General features: G+C 37.6%; 1 protein-coding gene across 7 annotated transcripts in view; it reads right to left on the bottom strand.

Annotated features, from left to right (window-relative positions):
• Window positions 1-484: 484 nt before the first annotated feature.
• Tmem45a (transmembrane protein 45A) overlaps window positions 485-21,178 on the bottom strand; it is a 74,124-nt gene continuing 53,430 nt past the window's right edge. For 6 of the 7 annotated variants that reach the window (XM_034514728.2, XM_034514725.2, XM_076943027.1 and 3 more), the window contains 6 exons: window positions 16,548-16,740; window positions 15,109-15,315; window positions 12,491-12,675; window positions 5,016-5,161; window positions 3,645-3,817; window positions 485-973 (listed from right to left, as the gene is read on the bottom strand). In XM_034514728.2, the coding sequence (XP_034370619.1) occupies window positions 3,667-3,817; window positions 5,016-5,161; window positions 12,491-12,675; window positions 15,109-15,315; window positions 16,548-16,737 (879 nt within the window). In that variant the 5' untranslated portion in view covers window positions 16,738-16,740 and the 3' untranslated portion in view covers window positions 485-973; window positions 3,645-3,666. The remainder of the gene's footprint in view (window positions 974-3,644; window positions 3,818-5,015; window positions 5,162-12,490; window positions 12,676-15,108; window positions 15,316-16,547; window positions 16,741-21,178) is intronic. The other variant, XM_034514729.2, reaches the window with a different exon arrangement.

Consider the following 21,178-nt stretch of genomic DNA (forward strand, 5'->3'; position numbering starts at 1 on the left):
GTAAAGTCCCCTTTACTTTAGAGTGAAGAACCACTTTTCGGCCTTTTAGCTGAGGTCAAGTGAAGGGAGAAAGATGTGCTAACTATGAGAAACATGGAGAGTGGTTAACAGTAGAGTCAGAATTATATGTATAATTTTTTTTTTTTTACTCACATCTGGATGTTTCTTGGCCCACAGGGCACAAAGGCTCTCACTTTTTACCCTAGGATTGTATAAAGGCTTATTGTTTAATCCTTTACCTCTTTAGCAGAGCAAATGGTACAGAGGCCATGCTAGGTTATGCTAATACCACAATTCCTCTCTCTTAGTCTCTGACATCCTTGAAACTGTGTGTCTCAACACCATGCCTTTTTGAAAGCTCAGAAGAAAACTTATAGTCTACCTTTTACATCAGGCTCTCTATAGATAAATGTCTCAAAGAAATGAATTTCTGTACATGCTGATTTTTCCATATCATGTGAGGGTGAGAGAAAAAAAATGAGGATTTGAGGTTTTTGCAACAAGGTGCATGCATTCATTTATTTTCCATTGTGGCAACAAGATAAACAAGTACTTTAACATTTAATGTATTACAGTGATGGCAAGAAAATATATAATTTTAACAAATGGACATGAAACTATATAGGACTTTGGAAAAGAAATTATAACTGCTCTTGAATTACATGGCATGTACGATATGCAAAGTGAATTTATTATCCACAGTACGTTCAGATCTGAAAGTAAGATATTTAAAGTCCAACTCTTTAACAAAACTGGAAGTACAAACAGCATGGAGTCAGCCTCAGACAACTGTTCTTGAAAAGGTCAAGAAACAAAGTCATGAACAAAGGCAATGTAAAATGAGAAGGCTTATCTAGAAAGACTAGATGCCCATCAAAATCATACTTCTTCTTCTGATTCTTGCTCACGGTCAGCATGTTTCAGGAGTCCAACTTCTGAGGTACAGGACTTCCTAAGTCTGGATTTAACGAACCTGGAGAAAAAGATCATCTCTGGTTACAAGATATCAAGAGTCAAAACTGTAGAGAAATATGAATCTAAACTGTAACGAACTATAGACAATTCCTATGATGACCATGAATAGAGGCAATCCCCAAAGGGAAATGATTTCTACTTGGCTTTGAGATACCTGGAAATGACTTTGGACTGCACCAAGGACTAAGGAAACAGAAAAGATGTGTCTGTGAAATGTGTTAGGAGATTGCTTAGCTATGCACCAGAAGACAACTGATCATTTGTAAAACAAGCAGGAGACTCTATTGACTGTGACAAATGTAAGTGAACCTGGCATTGATGGAACCTCAACATCAAATCCATAACTACCGATGCAAAGAGTCCTGTAAGGAGATGCATGCATGACTTGTTCTTAGGGTGACAGCCCAACTGAATACACATGTCAAGTTTGACCTGAATTTCTTTTTTATGAGGGATTCCTTAGAACTGTTTTTCATTTTGACTTTTACTGTCTCTCTCTCTCTTTGTCTGATGAAGAAAGTTCCAGTTTGTTCTATCCATACATGCTGTCATTCCTTGTGCTGTTCCTGGGTCCCATACAAAAGTTTCTCAAGGGCTTCATCAGCTTCATCTCATTTTCTGGCCTGACCTTAAGCAGACTCAGAAGTGATTTTAACCTATAACATTGACACATTTGACGCATCACTGACATTTGGAACAATCTGACAAAAGGTCACATCACTCATCTGTGAATAGAAGCTACTAGTTCTTCAGCCACCACCAACTAACCCTAGCATCTCCAATAAAAAACAACTGAACAGAATCAATAATGTCTGTTGACTCAACAGCCAAGAAAAACTGCTTAGTTATTTACCTTGATGTTTGACTACTGATTTTGTTCATATGTCCTGGACACTTCAAGCCACTACCTTTGAGAGGGGCTGATGCTCTATAACAGGTTAAGAGCTGAAGAGAGTTTATGTCACCTTGTAAAAGCTCATATGTTCTTTCCACATAGCACAACACCAAGCCATGTAAGATGAAAGGGATTAATCAATTATGTTCATTTCTGAGGACTGCTTATGGCAAATGAGATGTTAACAGAGATCCAGTAACTCCCACTACTTCCTGTTTTTTGTCTCTAGGTTATATCTGCTCTTGCTGTAAGCCACTTAGTACAGATACATTTAGAACTTTTTGGGTTCTAAGCATCTGTGGCTCACGTGCAGCAATGGTCCTGTGAGGCACCATGAGAGGTGGGTTGATTAAAAGGAACTGCAGCCTGGCATGGTGGCACTTGCCTTTAACTCCACCATGCCAGGGGCAGAGGCAGAGGCAGAGTCTGTTGCCAGCCTGGTCTACACAGAAAGTTCTAAGCAACTCGGAACTACAAAGTGAGACCCTGTCTTAAAAACAAAACAAAAGTCATTCAAAACAATACACCACAAATAGGTAAATAAGTAGATAGGTAGATGAGATAGATAGATAGATAGATAGATAGATAGATAGATAGATAGATAGAAGGATAGATAGATGAGAGAGAGAGGCAGACACATTGCTAGTTACTAGAATGGGGGAAATTGGGGGAATCAGGACCAAGGTATGTCTCTACTCTTGCTTCATGTTCTCGCCAACTAATATCCAAGAGAGCAGAACTGTCACATGAGTTACTTCCATGGAACTTAGTGCCTTGGTGTGTGAACAAGTCCCACTTTGTTCTTTACATGACTCACTGTGTGAAAAATATATCTGGATATAGGCTTCTTTCCTCATAGTCAAGGATTATCGAAATAGTTATTTGCAACAGAGGTATATTTGTGAGACACATTAAATATGCAACAAGATTTCCCAACACAGGTTTCACCTATGAGCTTATGTAATCAAGACTGCAGGCAGGGAATAGAATGAGGCAATCTTGAACCATTATTTTGCAAAATCAGGACATTTGGTGTAATCTTTCAAGCATTTGAGGAGGAGAATTCTGTAACTTAGATGTGCTTGTGTGGCTGCCATTGTGCTATGTCAAACAACTTGGATACAATGTCTGACATCTAATGACCTGTAGATAAGCAATCAGTTTATAAGCAAACCCTGATTAAAGGAGGGTCAAAGAATTAGTTATCTGCGTGATCTCACTGAAAGACAATATTGAATCTTTGTGGTATTTTAAAACTGTTGCTTAAAATATATCACGATAGCTCAGGCAAAGTTAAACTCTTGGTCTTGTCTTTTCAATATCAAAGGAAAATTGAAAAAAATATATAAAACATGATGCCTGAACAAATAAAGGTTGTATTTAAACACTTCTGAAATGCAGATCTAGTAGACAGCTCATAAATGCCAACTGAACACTTATTATACGCCTGGCAATGTGCCAGTAGGTATGGGGGATATAAAAAAGGTTGTTTTCACGTGAGGATGCAATGTAGCTGGCAGAGCGGATCGACACGGACTAGTAGTCAACATATGATAATTGGTACATCACAGTATTTGTCTGTACAAACAAAGAATGACTGAAGCTTAGGAAACACATATCAATATGAATCAGAGGAATTAGAGAAAGTTTCAAAGAAGGCATTTGGTGTAAATATGCCAGGCAAAGGGAACTGTCAGCTCAGAGAGTAGAACAACATGTGGGAGAGGATTGCAAGAGCTTAAAAACTAAAATTGGAGTTCTTGTTTCTAGGGACCTGTAAGTGGACAAGCCATTTATTAGGCATCTGAAGGCTTTTGAAACAGGAAGAGACAGTAGTCTTCTGTTGGCTCTGGAGGGGAGCTGACACGAAGGAGAGTTTTTTCTTGCATCCTGGTACTGTTCCTGAAGACTGCCCAGCCCCTAAGAAGATGAGGCTCAGATGCCAGCCTAGAACAACAGGGGAAGAGAGCAAGACTCAGTAGCCCAGCCAGCCTTTACAATGAGCTGAAGCACGTGCTTTGGGGGTGGGGAACAGAACTAACAGAAACAATCTGGAGGAGGGAGAAGGGATCTAAAGAGCAAAGTGTACCCATCCAAAGCCCAAGACGGGGGTCCGGGAGCTGGAGAAGGCAATGGTTCAAGTTTCTTTTTCAGAGTCCCAGAGTCACAGCTACTGTAGTGGAAAGCTCAGAGGAGGAGGGATGATCTGGAACCCATGCCTATAGGACACAGGGCTGGTTACAGTAGAAGTTGACAAACCATGGGGCCTAGAAATAGCTACTACATTCTAGGAATCTGGAGAAACTGCAAGGTGGATTAAAAGCTAATATTATCTTTCAATTAAGAGAAGCCTTCCACTCACTGGATTGTATCTTAATTGTCTGTCTCTCTAATTCGCTCTGGTCACAGGGCAACAACGTTCCCCATGAGAGGGTCTCACCTTCCTACCAAATAAAGAGGAAGACAATATAGACTTGATGACGAGACCATTTGTTAGGTTTTACATCTTCAGGAAGGTAAGCACAGGATCCCTAAATGGTTCTCTTATCCCTATTTAGTAAACAGTAAGATTCACACTTATTGTGTCTGAGTAATGAGTCTGAAGTCATAGCCTATAGGCAATAGAACTAGGAAAATGTGTTCTCAGCAATCTTCTATGTTGTTCCTCCTCTGCTCAGAAAGTTAGATCAGAATTTTTGTGTAAAAGAATATATTGTTCAACTTTTAGAAATATTAGGGTTACTGTCTTATTTAATTTTATTTATATACATTTGTCAAAAAAAGGTTCCAAGGTTATAAAATGGGGCAAGTAAAGTATGTACCCATGAGTAAGTGGAGATCTCACTGCACACAGGGGATCTGGCCATTCAGAATAGACAACAGTATATGTGAAAGAACAGAGGATCCAGAGGGTATGTATAGGGCCAGGCATGGGTCAGAGGCTCAGCAGCCATGCCACTTGACGTCAGCATGGACCTTTTTCCTGGCCACTTCTTTGTGTAGAGGTAAATTCCCAATACCCTGGTCTGTCTTAGAAGGTAAGAATAAAATATTCCTTTTGAATTTGAAGTTCAATACTATCAAGTCTTGATGGTCATATGCCAAGGAATGGATCATCTATCAAAAAAAAAAATTACTAACTTACCAGTTGGCCAAAGCATATTTTACTCCAAAGATGACCAAGATTGCTGCATAATGCCAGCAAAAGCACATTGAGAGAAACATTTTATTGCCAATATCTGACAGGTTCCATGTAGCGCTTCCGTTAGGGGGGTACAGAACAAAACCAATCTGCAATTCAAAACAAGTGCACATTAAAATAACCAACCATATTCTCAAAGAAGGTTCATTTTAAAATTTTTGCTAACTACTATGACTCCCATAATTTGAGACATCACAAACACAATGTCAGGTTTTCTGTATGTTTCAGTATTGTAGTCACTCTCTACCAAGACATACTTTGGAAGAATAATTTTAAGCATGCTTAATTATCAAATTTCAAAATGTTTATAGTGGTCATTTCTGGCCTTGGATTCACTTTCAGAAATCCCCAGTCTGTCTTATAAGAAGGTAAGAATAAAATATTCCTTGTGAATTTGAAGTCCAACACTATCAAGCCTTTTTTTTTTTTCATGGAAATCTAAAGTGTATTCATTGTCAACTGAATATACATAAACACATAGTGAGGTTTCCTACATACAAAACCAGACAATTTCACTAGATCATCTCTAACATGTCCAACTTTGCATTTCTGTGAATCTTTTTTATTGGATATTTTATTTATTTACAATACAGATGTCATCCCCTTTCCCCGATACTATCAAATCCTGATGGTCATATGCCAAGGAATGGATTATCTATTAAAAAAAAAATCACTAACTTACCAGTTGGCCAAAGCATATTTTACTCCAATGATGACAAAGATTGATGCATAATGCCAACACTGTACAGCCTCACTCTGGTGTTTCAAAATTAGACTGTAAAATGCTTTTTAAAATAAATGAAAACCCATAGACAATGTCATGCTAATTGGTAAAAGGCTAGAACTTTCTCTTCTGGATCAGGGACAACATAAACACATTTTCTATTATCACCTCCATTAAGCATTATTGAAAATTCTAGTCAGAAAAATTAATCAAGAAAAATAAATACATTCATTTTGGAAAAGAAAGATCTGTGTTTATATATAATATGATCGGAAACATAGAAAATCATAAAGAACCCACAACCAAATTATCAAAGCTAATGAGGGAGTTATACAAATTTACAAATTGAAAATCAGTACATAATCATCACATATATTTTTACTTATGAGCAATGGAAATCCCACAGTAAGTTTCTTTAATGCGCTTAAACTAACACTGAGCAAAGAGAAGTACCCAGGAACAACTGAAAACCTAACTCCATGGTGAAACATTTAACTGGTTCCCACAAGGCACTGCTGTTGATTCAGGTGCCATACCTACACATGCTCATGTAAATACAATATGAACTCACACAGGTTGAGAAGCTTTAAAAATTGTATGTCAGAAGCTGCATAACACTGGTAAAAGAAATCAAGGGCCCAAGGAAATGGAAAACCATCTCTAATTACAGACTACACCTCTCAATTTTATTGAGATGGCAAAACACTAGGGCAACCTGCCGAATCAAACTAATGGCTGTTGAAATCTCAATAGGGCTTTGTCATAGACATTTTTAAAAGAGCTGATCATAAAATTCATGTGAAATTGCATTGTATCCATCATTACATTTTTAAAATCATGGGAAAAGATCACCAAACTTGTAGGACTCACACCTTTCCATTTTAAAATGCATTATTTAACTATAGTAATCAAAACTGCTGCATTGATAAAATTGATAGAAATACAAAGTAATGAAATAGAATTAAGAACCCAGAAATAAACCTATATATTTATGATTAGTTTGTAGAAATATGCCAGCCAGAGCAAAGAATTATTTCTTCAAAATGCTAGCACAATCAGATATTCACATATACAATAGTGAATCTCGACAGTGTCTTTTTTTTTTACTGTTGCCTGTAGAAGAAGTAGATGAAGAAGAAGAAGAAGGAGAAGGAGGAGGAGGAGGAAGAAGAGGAAGAAGAGGAGGAGGAGAAGTGAAGTATATTTTCTGGAGACATAGATATTTCGATCTTGGTTTTTAAAAGATTTATCTTATTTTTTTAAATTTTTGTGTCTATGATGTATGTGTGTGGGTATGAACACATACATGCAAGTGCCTGAAGAGGCCAGATGCCTCCAATACAGGCACTTGGAGCTGGAGTTACAGGCAGCTGTGACCTGACTCATGTGAGAACTAACCATTGAATCTAGGTCCTCTGTAAGAACAATAAACACTCTTAGCCTCAGAGTCTCCCCAGCCTCTGGATCTAGGTTTTGGTTCAGTAAGTTAATTTATATCTTCTCACAAGGAACTTAAGTAGAAACCCCGAGATTACTATTGAGAATGCTATTTCCTACAGTTTTGCTGAAGGGAGGAAAAACAGAAAAGCAAGACAACAACCATGATATTACAGAGGAAGGATGGTTGTAAAAGACTCTTCTGTGGAAATACAAGCTATCTTGGAACAACTCAACAACAGAAGTAGAGGCCTTCAAATTCTAAAAGATAAAGGCAAAAATAATAGATGAATGAAATATGAAACAAAACGAAGGTGTTGTTACCCAGAATCACTTCTTGGTGAAGTTGAATGTGGTCTCTCCCACTTTTTTGCTTTGATATCCGTCTCTGCAGGTGAAACTAAAACTGCCAGTGTCATTAATTCACACAACACAGGTTGGTACATCCACCTGGTAATACAGGTTTTGATGTAGGACTCCACCTTCTGCTAGACTTTCCCAGGCTAATTTCTCCTTATCTTCCAGTTAATACTTCCTTGTCTAGTGTTTGAACATTTTTTTTTTTTTCTATGTGAGGTGTTCTGTGTTTTCGGCACGGAGAAAGTGTAGCACACCTGTCCTCCTACAGCTATCTTTGTCACTAGACTTTGTCTTTCTGGCCACAGACCTATGCAAGATTCCTGGAGCACTTTAACCTGTCATTTCTCCTGTGGAGTCAGTAGCCCTGGCAGTTGGGTTATTTATTCCCATGTTCCCATGGAGAATCTCAACCTTAGGGAACCTGTCACAGTTGTGTCTCCACCTCCATGATCTAAGGGGCTTGATGTCTCCCCCATTAACGGTACCTCCAGCCCTATTGTGTGTTTGTAGACTGGCCAGAATCTCTCTAGCTCACTGACCTGTTAACACAGAGTCCAGAAACACAAAGCACCACTCAGCTACCAAACAGGGCAAGCAGTGTGTTGCTGTTGGTGACCGACTGATGGATTTTCCTAGCTATGTCTTTACTAAAATCTCATGCAGGCTTTCCTTCTTCATTTCTCAACTAGAGACAGAGTCCCTATGTATGTTTTTAACCTCGTTCCTCTCTTTTCCTGGATCTTACAGAATTGGGTTCTAATGTACCATTTTACCCAGACTCCACAGTCGCCTTTAGAAGTCTCCCAAATAAACTGTCTCAAGAAGCCTTTGGTAGCCATCATTAATGATGATAATGATGATGATGATAAATAAAAGCCACCATTTTACAAAAGGATTTTTTTAACTTTTAAATTATTATTTTATATTGGAGGGACAGAAAAGTTGAGTATTCCTGAATATTTTACTGGAGCCTCACCTCCTAGTGTTTGAAAGCTGCATATATAACTAAAGGCCAAGATGCAACCCAAGAACAGGGGCCATGAAGATAGCTCCTTTGGAAGCCAAGGGGTATTCTAGGCCTTTAAGCTAAACTTAAGTGAACTAAGAACATTGTAACTCAGGACCAGAAACTAACAAACCCACCAAGTCATCTTGTAAAATTATATATATATATATATATATATATATATATATATATATATATATATATATTCCTAATTAGTTTTCTACCAGAAAATTACAAGAGAAAAGACCTATGAAGGAATTCTTTTTACTATATTTTGTATGCTGTCCCCCAAGAAAATCCCATGTTTTGATTAGTTCGGTCTTCACTGCTGTTAGAAACGCAGTAGTTAACTTTTTCCTCTGATAAGGAATAACCCAGAGGTCTGTTTTCTATAGCTTACAGTATGAATTATATTACTGCATATTTTGTTAATCTCATTTATGTCAAAATTAAAAGTCCAAACAAGGGTTGTATATACAATGTCAGGCCTTGGGGCACAACTGTGAGCCATTTAGCCATTTTAGAATGGACTTTTGTTTTAAATAGACATTTATTTTATTTTGTGTATTTATTTGGAGTGTTTGCCTACATGTATACCTGAATACCACTTGCATGCCCAGTATCAACAACAGGAATTACAGAAGGTTATGAGCTACATCTGGGTGCTGGAAACCAAACCTGGGTCCTCTGCCAGAGCATGATGTTCTCTTAACTGCTTAGTCATTTTGTTTTTCATAATATCCAGACAAGGACGAGCTACAGTTTGGACTTAGAATCTGGACATTGTCCTGTGAGGAATTTTTGGGACATGGGGACAAATAGAGCTAGGATATACACAAAGACATCTGTCTAAAGTGACAAGAAGCCATGGCAACAGGAAAAGCTTCCCCATTGCCCATTCATCCTACACTCTGAGGAAGAAGAGGAGAGTAAAAGAAGAAATACAAAGTGAGCCTCTGAATTGCTCTCCCACAGGGAGATACAGAAAAAAACATCACCGAATGAAGGGCACAAGGGACTTTCATCTTGTTTTTAAATTACATGAAGTGGCTTAGACAATGAATACACTTGTTTAAATACCATGTGGTTTAAGAAAGAAACAACTTTTTATAGGTTAAGAGGGGAATTTCTCTTCTGTCTGCACAGAATCACTTCTATATAAACTATTAAAAAAACCAGACTGTACATTTGCCACATTTAGCTCACATGTCCATACATACATTTCCAAGCATCCAAGTGGCTCTGTCTCTCATCTGTCTGTAGATGATTTACTAACTAGTGTTCATCATTTATGGACACACGGCAGGAGATACATGTGGCAAAAAAGCAAATCGCAATACAATATCATTGGTTTAGGAAAGAGATGTGAGCATGAATGTTCACACACTGCACATACCAATAAAATATGGAAGCATCAGACATTCCCCAAATTTCTAGGCATTTTTTTTTTTTTAAATTTCAGAGGAATCAAAGGATGAAAATGTAGCTTAACAGTCATTTCTTGTTAGTGTATATTTACAGTCGTAAAAGTGTTCATTTTTCTTTAAGGGCCCAGGGCAATATTCAGGCTAGACATCTGGCTACACAAGAAACTAATTTAGACATATTGGTAGGTTGAAAAGTAACTTCTAAATAATCATTATTTTATCCCTAGAAATTGTAAGCTCATAGTTCTGAGTTTTTTTTTAAACTTTTCAAGAAGTGTGAAAATATTACTTTTGTGCTCAAAGTGACAGTAATAAGCAGTTTTGTCCTCTTTTTATGTCCAAGAAGAACTAATCACTAAGTATTAACTAAATATTAATTTTATTAATTATAATTTTATCTTATAATTCCTTTCTTCAACTCTCTTTGGGTTTCCTCTCTTGCTCCTACTGTTTTTCTTTACATGAATATCAAGCTCATTAATAAAATTAAACATATATGTATGTATATATGTACACTACAATTTGAAAAATGCATGGCTTCTCAGGGTCCATATGGTAAAATAAAGGCTTGCACTCCATGGTGTCACTATTGGTAAGTCATCTAACCTTTAGGTCAGAGGGAGGAGATTGTGGAGCCCTGGCCATTACTTCTGTCTTTCACTTTCTAACCATGAGGCTAGTGTTCACTGAACATATTATGCCTGTGATGTACTCACACACAAAAGCCTAAAAGCCAAAGGGCCTAACAAATCACAGACTGGGTCCTCTGAAGCATGTTGGAGAATAACCATTTTCTATCTGTTACTGATCACTTAGGCATTTGTTGCAGTAATGGAAAGACAGACAACACATACAATCCTGAACTGAGCAAATAACTGATACCTGCCCTTTCAAGCACACAGAATTCATACTGATGTCTGTTCCATACCAAAGGAACTGCTTGCACCCTTCAAAGAAAACACATTCTCTGATTACAATGTGACTAAACTGGAAATGAATGATGTTTAGAAAAGATACACTCTGAAACTTAAAATTGCATTACTAGACAGAGCTACAAGTCAGTGACAGGTAGGAGAAGTATGCCCTTGAGTTTGAGGCCATATTTTTGGTCTCCAGTGTATTAAAACAAAACAGAAAAACCCCATGTAAGTCAAAGAACTCATGAATTAAAGACGAAAGTACACTACAAATACAACACTAATAATATCTAGAGGTATTTATAAACTAAGGCATGTTTTGTCAATAAGATGTTAAAAATAAATGAAATTGTCATCTAAACAAAAATATAAAACAAAATAGAGAAAAAGGAGTGAAAGACAGCCTCCCAACAAAGGAAAAGGTGAAATAAGATTTCAACAAATCCACACTAGTTATGTAAAACTTCTGCAGACATCAAGAAACTAATCTGAAGAAAACAGTCATAGAGACAAAACACATACACCAGCGGCAAGCAGTGCGAGAGGCCTGGCTTTACCCCAACAGTTGCCCTGGACTAGCCTCAGCAGGCCTCCAGCTCAGCTCTGCTCCCACCATGCACTTCTGTTTTACTTTTGGCCCGCAAGACTTTATACCCTACTCTTGTCTGTTTTACTTGAGTATAGATGTATGTTTTCTATTTTTTTTTTAAATTTTGTTTTTAAATTTCTCTTTGATTTTCCATGTTCTTTTTTCAAGTCTCTCTAGCCGTTTTCTGTCTTATCTGTCTTTGCCACATGCTCAAAGCAGAGACTATACACAGAAGCCTAAGCTCACTGGGTCAACTTGACCAGAAGCTCTGTCTTAAAAAACAGCTGGGGTTGAAGTTATGCTAAGAACAAAAACTTTATCTTCTCCAAAAGCAATGCGTACTGCTCACCACTGAGCCATCTTGTTGGCCCCACACTGGTCACAAAATCCTAAGCATTTTATGGTGTTTGCTTTACTCACACCATGTGACTTCTTTCCCTTCCCTCTCTGGTCCTGCCCTTACGCCCACCTTCTGGTCTCCTTCCTATTCCCAAATCCCTCCCATGCTGTATTTTCATGATTTTTCCCCCATACCTAGAAATTATTACAAGATATAACATGAGATAATTATTTTCTGGAAAAAGATAAGATAAAATAAGATGGACATAAAACCCATATGGTGACCATCATAGAGTTGTCTCTCTTTCTTTTGTCTTTCATATGGTTTTTGAGCTTTGATCATCAGGCTCTCAGTTGTTCTAGCAGAAGGAATCACCTACAACCATAATCATCAGCTCCATCTTTTGACATACAGGATAAGTGGATCCATCGTGAAGAACCACACGACTTACTTCCTCCTCAGCTACTCTGACAGTATTCTTCATTAGAACTGCCAGGCTACTCCAAGAACATCACCTCTCTGATGCTCACAGAAGAGAAGTATTAAAAACAAATGCCTCATCAATTAGAAATGGCAGATAAATGACACTGGGTCTGTTAGCTAGAAATCTCAACTCACCTGCCAGAACCATGTTCCTTGGAGTATGATGAGACTGGACCGCAGGAGCTCCAGAAGTATATTGTTCTTTGTGAGGAACTCCATGAAGGCAACCACACCCGCCAATACGGTGGTGAAGACCAGAAGTTGGTGTACAAAAATGTCAATCATCTCCCGACCATGTGTGTGGTTGTAGAAGACAAACGCTAATTGAGGGGCAAAACATATTTTCTAATGAAGCCAAAGGCTTCCCACTGCACCACACTGTCTCTATAGAATTTTATACAAACATAAACTTGTCCCAAAGAGCAAATCCCCAGTGATTTCCATAGCAATGTACTTTTGCTTTGGGGGAGAGTAAACACTGTCTCTTAGGAAGAGAAATCTCTGAATGCTATCTGTGTGTGTGTGGGGGGGAGAGGAACAGGCAACCCTCTCGCCCCCTGCTTGGGGGTGAGAGGGGGAGAGAGAGATGCAGCTGCTTCTTCTTTCTCCTCCTCCTCCCACCATCCGGTTCTTCTTGAGGCAGCCCCTATGCTACTGTACCTGACCTGCAGTCAGCATCCTGGCCCTAAGACCAGCAAGGAGTTAAGTAAATAGCCTTGTACTATCCTAAAAACTTCTTCTGAGGGTAAGAGACTGCAGGCTAGGGTGATTAACACCTGTAGCCTAACAGCAGAGGATTAGGCAATGTGGCCTTTGTTCTATCTCAGCAGGAACTGCTGGGCTCTAACTTGCAGGAAGAAAAGACACTTAGAAAAGTTGCTATAGAGTTTATTAAGTGTAAAAAGTACCCTATGAAAGCTATCTGAGGGGAAAGTGGAAAGGTCCTGAGTGGGGAAGAAGAAGAGATTCTAACAAAGTAAAATTCTAAGGGAGAAAAATTCTAAGGCAGGGGTAGAAGAAAAGGAAAAGACAAAGGGCTCCTAGCTAACTAACTGACTCACTCACACACTCACTCACTCTAACTAACTAACTCGCTATTCTAACTGACCATTCTAACTATTCTAACTCACCATTCTAACTCACCATTCTAACTGAACTCTCATCTCTTTGTCCTCAGAACTTATACATCTTTCAAAGTACATGGTCACATATTACAAGGTTCATCACAAGTTCACACCAAAATTCAAGTCATAAATTGAAATAGAAGTTTACAACACAGAATGTTTACATGAATATCCATTAGGAGTAATTATCTAGCTAGACATTCATCACCTGTCTCGCTCCACAGGTTCGCAGAAAGTTTGAAACTATAACTTAAGAAATTAGTGAAGTTTTGTGTAGATAAACCCAGGCAATATTTTCTCTTCTGTCCTGGTACCTATAATAAATTGTGGATTCCCTCTAGTAACCTAGGCTAATTGTTTTATGACCTCTTAGAATGTGCTCTAAGCAGGAGAAGGTCCAGTTACTATCACTCTTGGGGCAATTAACTGATAACACTCAGGAGACTGGCAGAGTTCTCATTGCAGTTCGACTATGCCTAAGGGACTTAATAGCAGTCCCGATATAAAAGAGCTTAATAATCACTGATATAATTTTAGGAATTCTTATAGGATCATCATTAAGACTTAAGAAGTCATCTATTTGTCTATATAGCATCACTACAAGACAGTACATCTTCGTGGATCTGTAGAGATCTGCTACAAAGGAGAGTGCTGTTGCTTAGTGATAGTAGCATATGTATAATAATAATAATAATGGGAAAAGCATATTAATAGCAGGAATCTTTCCTAAAATCATGTCCACCACAGCCTTGCTAATGGGGCGCACTCATCGCAGATTATATAATAATCCAAGGCAAGCATTTCAGGATGATCATCTGCTTATTATTTGCTTGTCCCATTATGGCTCCCGACAGCTATCCCCACTTTTTCTTTCTCCCAACCTTTGTCTTGTGTTCTAACAAAACACAAAAAAATTTCAAGTCTTGTCCAAAGCGTTGTCTGTGCAGGATAATGTATAATAATCATGACTGCAGTGGAGAGACATAACATGCGAAAGTACAGATGAATGAGATGAAGTCGAAGTCTTGCTTTTAGTAATTCAGCAAAGACAGACTTAAATTATCAAGCGTTTGTTTCGTCTGCCACCCTTATGATAATCTGAGAAACCAACTGAAAGAAATATCCTGTTGTTCTCATTAACCTCTCAGAATTAGGAAGTCATTTCTTAGATACTACGTACCACATTTTGGCAGGGTTTCTGTTTCTGGCCTTTGAAAAGCTCATTAGACGTTGGTAGACATTTTCTAGTGTGAGTTGATGCTCCATTTCAAGTAATTCATGCACTACTGCTCTGAGTTCCTCTTTCACTGTTAGCAGTGAAAAGAATGATAGACTCCACAACAACTGACAGGTAAGTGCCCATTGCAGATGACTTTTAAAGCCAGAGAGGACGTGCAAATAAAGTTTTTTGAGTGTCTGTGTCTGCCCAGATCTAAATTAGTCTGTAAAGATTTAAAGAAGGAAGACTATAGGTATCTTATCTAGACATACATATATTCAACTATGGCCCAGACAGATAGCTCTGTCAATCAAGATGACACAAAGAAACTAAAAATGTGTTATTATAAAATACTACATCAGTGCCCACTGATAGAAAAAGATCAGGAAATGTATTTTCCTCATATTTACCCTCCACAAAGATGGCGTTGGATAACATTAACTTGCTTAAGGAAAGCGGAAGTGCATTAGTAGTGAAACATATGATTTGGGTTACACCCTGTAGCCCAAAGAAGAAGTACATGGTTGTGTGGTGCCATTCCAGGATCTGGTTCCACTGGCCATCTTTTTGTAAGATCAAGGAGGGTCCTTCTGTGGTAAACTGTTCCCCAGCTACACCTGTGGAGGAACATATCACATTTTAGAACCCTCTCCTTAACTTTACCTGGTAGGTGAGAAGATGCAGGAGCATGTGCTCTTTGCTTACTCCAACCTTATGATGCTGATTCTTCCTTCTGAACTTTCCATCAAATGCCTAGCCATAATGATTTAGACTTGATTCAAAATTTTAGGTACTTGTTTGGATAACCAGTTTCATCTACACATAGACAAATGAGTCAAGCAACTGTTTCATATCCTTAACATTGGTAATTCCAGTTTGACGATTGGTTCTAATTTCATCACTATTTGAGGGTTTGGATCTCCAAAATGTGTCTAATAAAGGATGATTCCTTTTTTTCTAGATATTGCATGCTTAGGCAGCTGTTTCAAAATCCCAGATTCCTGACAAAATTGATAAAGAATTAGCTGTTTCCCCAACTAAGAATGATATCGAGATGGTTCATGATTAATTATTCATGTAGATAGTTTTTTTTTTCTCTTAGACATGCTGCCTTGTTAACCTCTAGAATGGGAAAGAAAAGTCCTCTCTTTGGAAATGGTTACTTTGCAATTTGATGATCATAACAAAATTCTATTGACATGAATGAAAAGACTCAGTGGGAAAATTAGAAGTGTTGCCTTTTATAAAAGAGCAGCTACAGCAGTACCTGTAAAGATGTAGAACCTGTTTACAGAATGTTCAATAACAAGGGAAAACTCTGAAGTTAAAAAGTACCTGGACTCTGTCCAACTCAAGAAACAAGATGGATATACATGAAGCAAGATATCCTTCAGGCCTAATTCTCTGTATCATCTGTACATGATTTGTTATTGGAGGCTTCCCATGACTGTTTAGTTATTTTACAAAATATAAAGTAAATCACTACCAAGTCATAAAGTAAAGTATAATTTACAAAATGATTTCTTAGAGTTTACTCTTTGAGAGATCACAACACCTTGTATCAAACTATTTCATAGGTTTCCACTGATAGGAAGGAAATTCACTTGACTGCATATACAAACTAAATACTAACTTGTTAAAGATTAGGCTTTTGAATAATTATGAAATATCACTTTCTAAGATCATGACAGTTGTAAACTGTAATTGGGTTGAATACTAAGCAACATAGTAATACAAAATTCATTTTGTACATCTCAATTTTGTATTGAATTTTTTTTGGGGGGGGGGGAGTGGCTCATGAAATACTGCCAAGGAGCAAACAGAATACAGCCATGAATGGTCTACTTACCAGTAAAAGCCATTAAAAGCACAATGACTCCTTCCCAAATCTCTGTTCTACGTAATAATGTTTTAGAATTAAGGTAGCAGGTCCGAGTTTGCTTTTTGTAGACAGATTTCAGAATGGACTTTGTACTCCACCAAAAACCCATGAAGATGAAGAAACTCCCAGGGAGAGCATGACCTCTGAAACTCCCCATGACCTATAAGAAAATAAATAGACATTTCACTTAAACTTAGCAAAACTATCTGATGTCTCCACCAAAACTAATGCTGTATGAGGGGTATGAATATATTGTAGAACCTACTATAAGATTGGCAATTTAACTAAAAATAAAACAAAAATCTTGCATTTCTTTGACATTTATCACATATTAGGCACGTCAAGTGTTTTAAATGTCATCTGTACCCTTAGTTTTGAAATATACACATAGGTGGGGAATCGCTATCCAATTTTCAGATGAGAAGTGGGTTTGGAGAATTTAAATGACCTATAGAGATTTTACAATTGATAAGCAGAACGTTTTGATTTCTTCTAAATATAATATTACTATATCATATACTTGCCCTTTAAGCATAAAAGAAAACAACATGGAAGTTTGGAGAAATTTTAAAAGTTTAAAATTTTAGTAAGTTTAAAAATTTAAAAAGAGATGATACTGCCTATAGATTTTTAAGTAAATAATTCTAAAGGATCAAGGATCAAGACTTTTTAAAGACTGGTAGGATTCATGAAGTGTTTATATGTTCTTCTTTTTCTGTGTATCTTCCAGGCTTCTCATCCAGCTGGATTTGAACCGTGTTTGTAACCCTGGCTAGTTGAAAAGCAAGGAGTTGGCACGTGTCACTTTCAAGCTGAGTCACTTAAGTCTACTTGAATGACTTAGTTGTCTTGCCTCAGTTACTGCTGGGTGACATCTCTATTGCATAAAGATGGGCAGCCAGCCTGAATCACATATATTGCATATATTTACGTGCATGCATGCGTGTGTGTGTGTGTGTGTGTGTGTGTGTGTATGTGTAGGGGTGCGTGTGTGTCCCTTGATTAATGTAGACCACTGAAACTTTGAGGTTTACTTTTAGAACGACATAGCCTGAGGGGCACCAACCCAATCACATCATAAATTTTGCTCACATTCTTGCTACAGTCGAACTAAGGAACAGAACTACAATCTAGATTCAGTTAAGGGTATAAAGCAGTCTTGAATAATGTGAGTTTTTACGTATTTGGGAAGTCCTTCTTTCAAGTATATTTATTTTACTTTTAACATAACAGTGAAAGTACAGTCCAAAATCATCCTGCACATCTCAGAGTCAGATCCAAGCAAACTCACGAGGAGGATTTCACAGTATTCCTAGAATAGGGAGACTGGAATCCTTATTTATTTATTTATTTATTTATTTATTTAGTGAATACTGGAGCTCTTAGTTTGGGTTATTCCCCTCTGACTTAAAGGGTTGATCTAAAGGAAACCATGAAGCTGACCCACATACTGTATCCTGTGTTCGCTCATTTCATGCACCCTGCAGTCATCCAAACCTCCCAAGAGTTATATCTCTACTACATCACACATCTCTAAGTATAGGTTCTGGCCCTAACACTCACTCTGTGCTAAGTATAGGTTCTGGTCCTACCTCTCACTCTGTGCTATAGTTTGGACCATACACTTTATTTAACATGTTTTGGACATCTAACTGCAGTTCTTTGTTACTAAAAAGAGTATATAGACCTTAATGATACATGAAATTTCTTCTCTGATGAGCTCCCATTTAGCAACCTAACCCCGCACCCCCAATGTACTGTTGATTCTGCTGTTTGTCTGGTTCAGACAACTATACAAAATTGGGAAATACTGCTGTGAAGAATTCAGAAATACATCCAGCCTATACATTTCCCCTCCTTTTTTACAAAAGAATTTTGTATGTTTTAATGATCTTGAAACATTTTCTTCCTTTTTAATATATTAAACTTGTTTTAGGAGTTTCTAGAAACTTAAGATTCTGGATTAAAACTAACGCTTTTGAAAATTAAGATCAAATAAAAACAATACATAAGTCAAAGAATGAAGAGAATGCTTAAAGAAGTTATGCAGACATTAAAAGTACAGTCTTCAAATAACCCATAATATATTTAGTGAAAATTATGGGTGAAAAAGGAGAGAGAGCAGGACTATATGGCTCAGGGGCAAAAGCAAATGCCACACCATCCTGACCACATGAGTTGGACCCTAGAACCCTTGTGATTCTACAACCCACAAATGCATCATGGAACACTCTCCACACATTGTACTCCCCTAATATCAACTAAAACTGATTCTAAACTTTTAAAAATGAGGGTAGGTCTGAATAACTCTTTATCACTTGTTACCTCTGTGGCTTTTGGTAAGTTATTAACCTTTGGGTGTCTAAGTTTCCACCTTTGTAAAATGGCACCAATAATAATAGCCACTTCTAAACAATTAACCCATGTTACTATCAAACAGCTTATGCTATCCTTTACTGCAAATGAGTAGAGCAGTGGTTTTCAACCTGTGGGTCATGCCCCATTTGGGGGTCAAATGATCTATTCACAGGGATCACCAAACACTATCAGAAATGTCAGATAGCTACATTACAATTCACAACAGTAGTAAAATTATAGTTATGAAGTAGCAACAAAAATAATTTTATGGTTGGGAGGGGTCACAACAACATAAAGAACTGTATTAAAGTGGAACAGCATCAGGAAGGTGGAGAACCACTGTACTAAAAAAAAAAAAAAAAAAAAAAAAAAAAAAACATAAAAGTAACATGAACCCCATGATACCAGAAGTTATGGCAACAAAACAAAAAGGTAAAGAGAAGTGACAGGTAGAAAGACTGAAGGACTGCTCGAATGTGCACTGAACAAAGACACCACCAATGGATATGCAGAAGTGATAGAGAAAAGTCCACTGGACCTCAGCCCTACTCAGAGAACCAGAGGCAACTAAGTAAAGCTGGGAGCAGAGTAGATGATGTCCCCAGGGAAGAGCACAGCAATTGGTTGTTCAGTGCCAAGTGGTTAACCCTGAAAACATATGCACAAGAAGCATTACATGGATTGAACAGGTTATTTTTAGGAATATAAATGTCTATACATATACATATACACATATGCATGTAAGAACAATTAGTGAAAAACAGAGGCCCTGAGTTTGCAGGAGAGTGGAAAACGGTATATGGAAGGGTTTGGACGTAGCAAATGGGAAGAAGAAATGCTATAATGATATAATAATCTCAAAAATAAAAGTTTAAATAAAGAAAAATTAAACGATAACATGGATACCGATTTCTACTTGGATACTGACTATGAAAAACCAAAAGGAATTCTACAGAATTATTTTTGGCAAGCCTAAGTGTATAGCTCCTAACTTTTCTTCTGTTACTGTCAGGGAGAGTTCCTGGGGTCTTTTTTCTATGGTATTTGAATAAATTCCTTAAAAGTGGAAATCTTAAACCTATGCTGTCATTACCTTCTAACCCTAGATAGTATCTAATACTACAAACATCTAAATTGACAGGACTCGCTCAGCTTGTCTTACAAACAAGATCATTTCATCACAAAACATCTCTACTCTGATGTCTCAAAGGCCGTCTCATAGTCAACATGCCCCAAAGAGAACAAGTCAGCTTTATCTATCTGCCTAAGGTGAGACAGAAACTTGATTCGTTACCTATTGGTTAACGACACTCATTCCTATTCACCCCTGCCCAAAAATATAAAAATCATCTTGGACGTTGACTATTTTCCTAAAAATGAATTAGTTATTGAAAAGTATCACCTGGGATGATTAATATCAACTCTCCACCGTCCCCAACTTAGGTGACTCTCCTTAGCCACTTCAATGCCATCTGCTTGATCAATCCTGCCTGATCCAAACAGAGAAGGTTCTTTGTCGCACTTTCTCAAAGCATCATCCCTTGAATGACTCCTTTCTGTGATTAGCTGTACAAGACATGTTCTTCTCTTTCATCTGTATGACTACGACACTGTGCTGTGAAAGTCTCACTACATACGAAGACATCAGGAAGTTTAAGCAATAAAGAGCCTAGATCAGTTGTATTATCTTGAGGCCCCAGCATATTTGGGAATGTAAGATAATCCCAAAGAGGGGGATACAGGGCACATTATAGCTGCTGTCAAGCTTTAGAATTGCTGAAAATACTTAACATACAAGCAAACGAGTAATAGTTCACATGGAATTTTAAAATCCAAGCCTTCCTGGTATAAATCTAGGTCATACAGTCATCCTGACTTGCCTCCATGACCAGAGTAAGTGGGCCTTTGCATTCTACCACATTCTTGGGCTAATAATAAGAAATGTAATAAATGAAGAGTCACAGAATGTTTTAAATGGATGTAGGATGATCACAGAGGGCAAAGAAATGAGTCCTTCCTACTTCAGCTTTAGTGCCACTGTCCTTTTATTCTAGAAAAACTTGATGATTCAGATGTTGCTGTTTTTAAAAAGACTCAGCAAAATAAAGACCTATCAATCAAGATATTTGCCCGGCAAAAGGACCCAACACACACAGTCATTCCTAGCGATTAAACTGGCAATAATTTCACTTTACTTTCACGTTAGAGAGGAAAAATGCCTATAACCTCAAATACTTCTC

This window comes from Arvicanthis niloticus, chromosome 12 (genome assembly GCF_011762505.2).
Source record: "Arvicanthis niloticus isolate mArvNil1 chromosome 12, mArvNil1.pat.X, whole genome shotgun sequence".
NCBI classification, from domain to species: Eukaryota; Metazoa; Chordata; class Mammalia; order Rodentia; family Muridae; genus Arvicanthis; species Arvicanthis niloticus.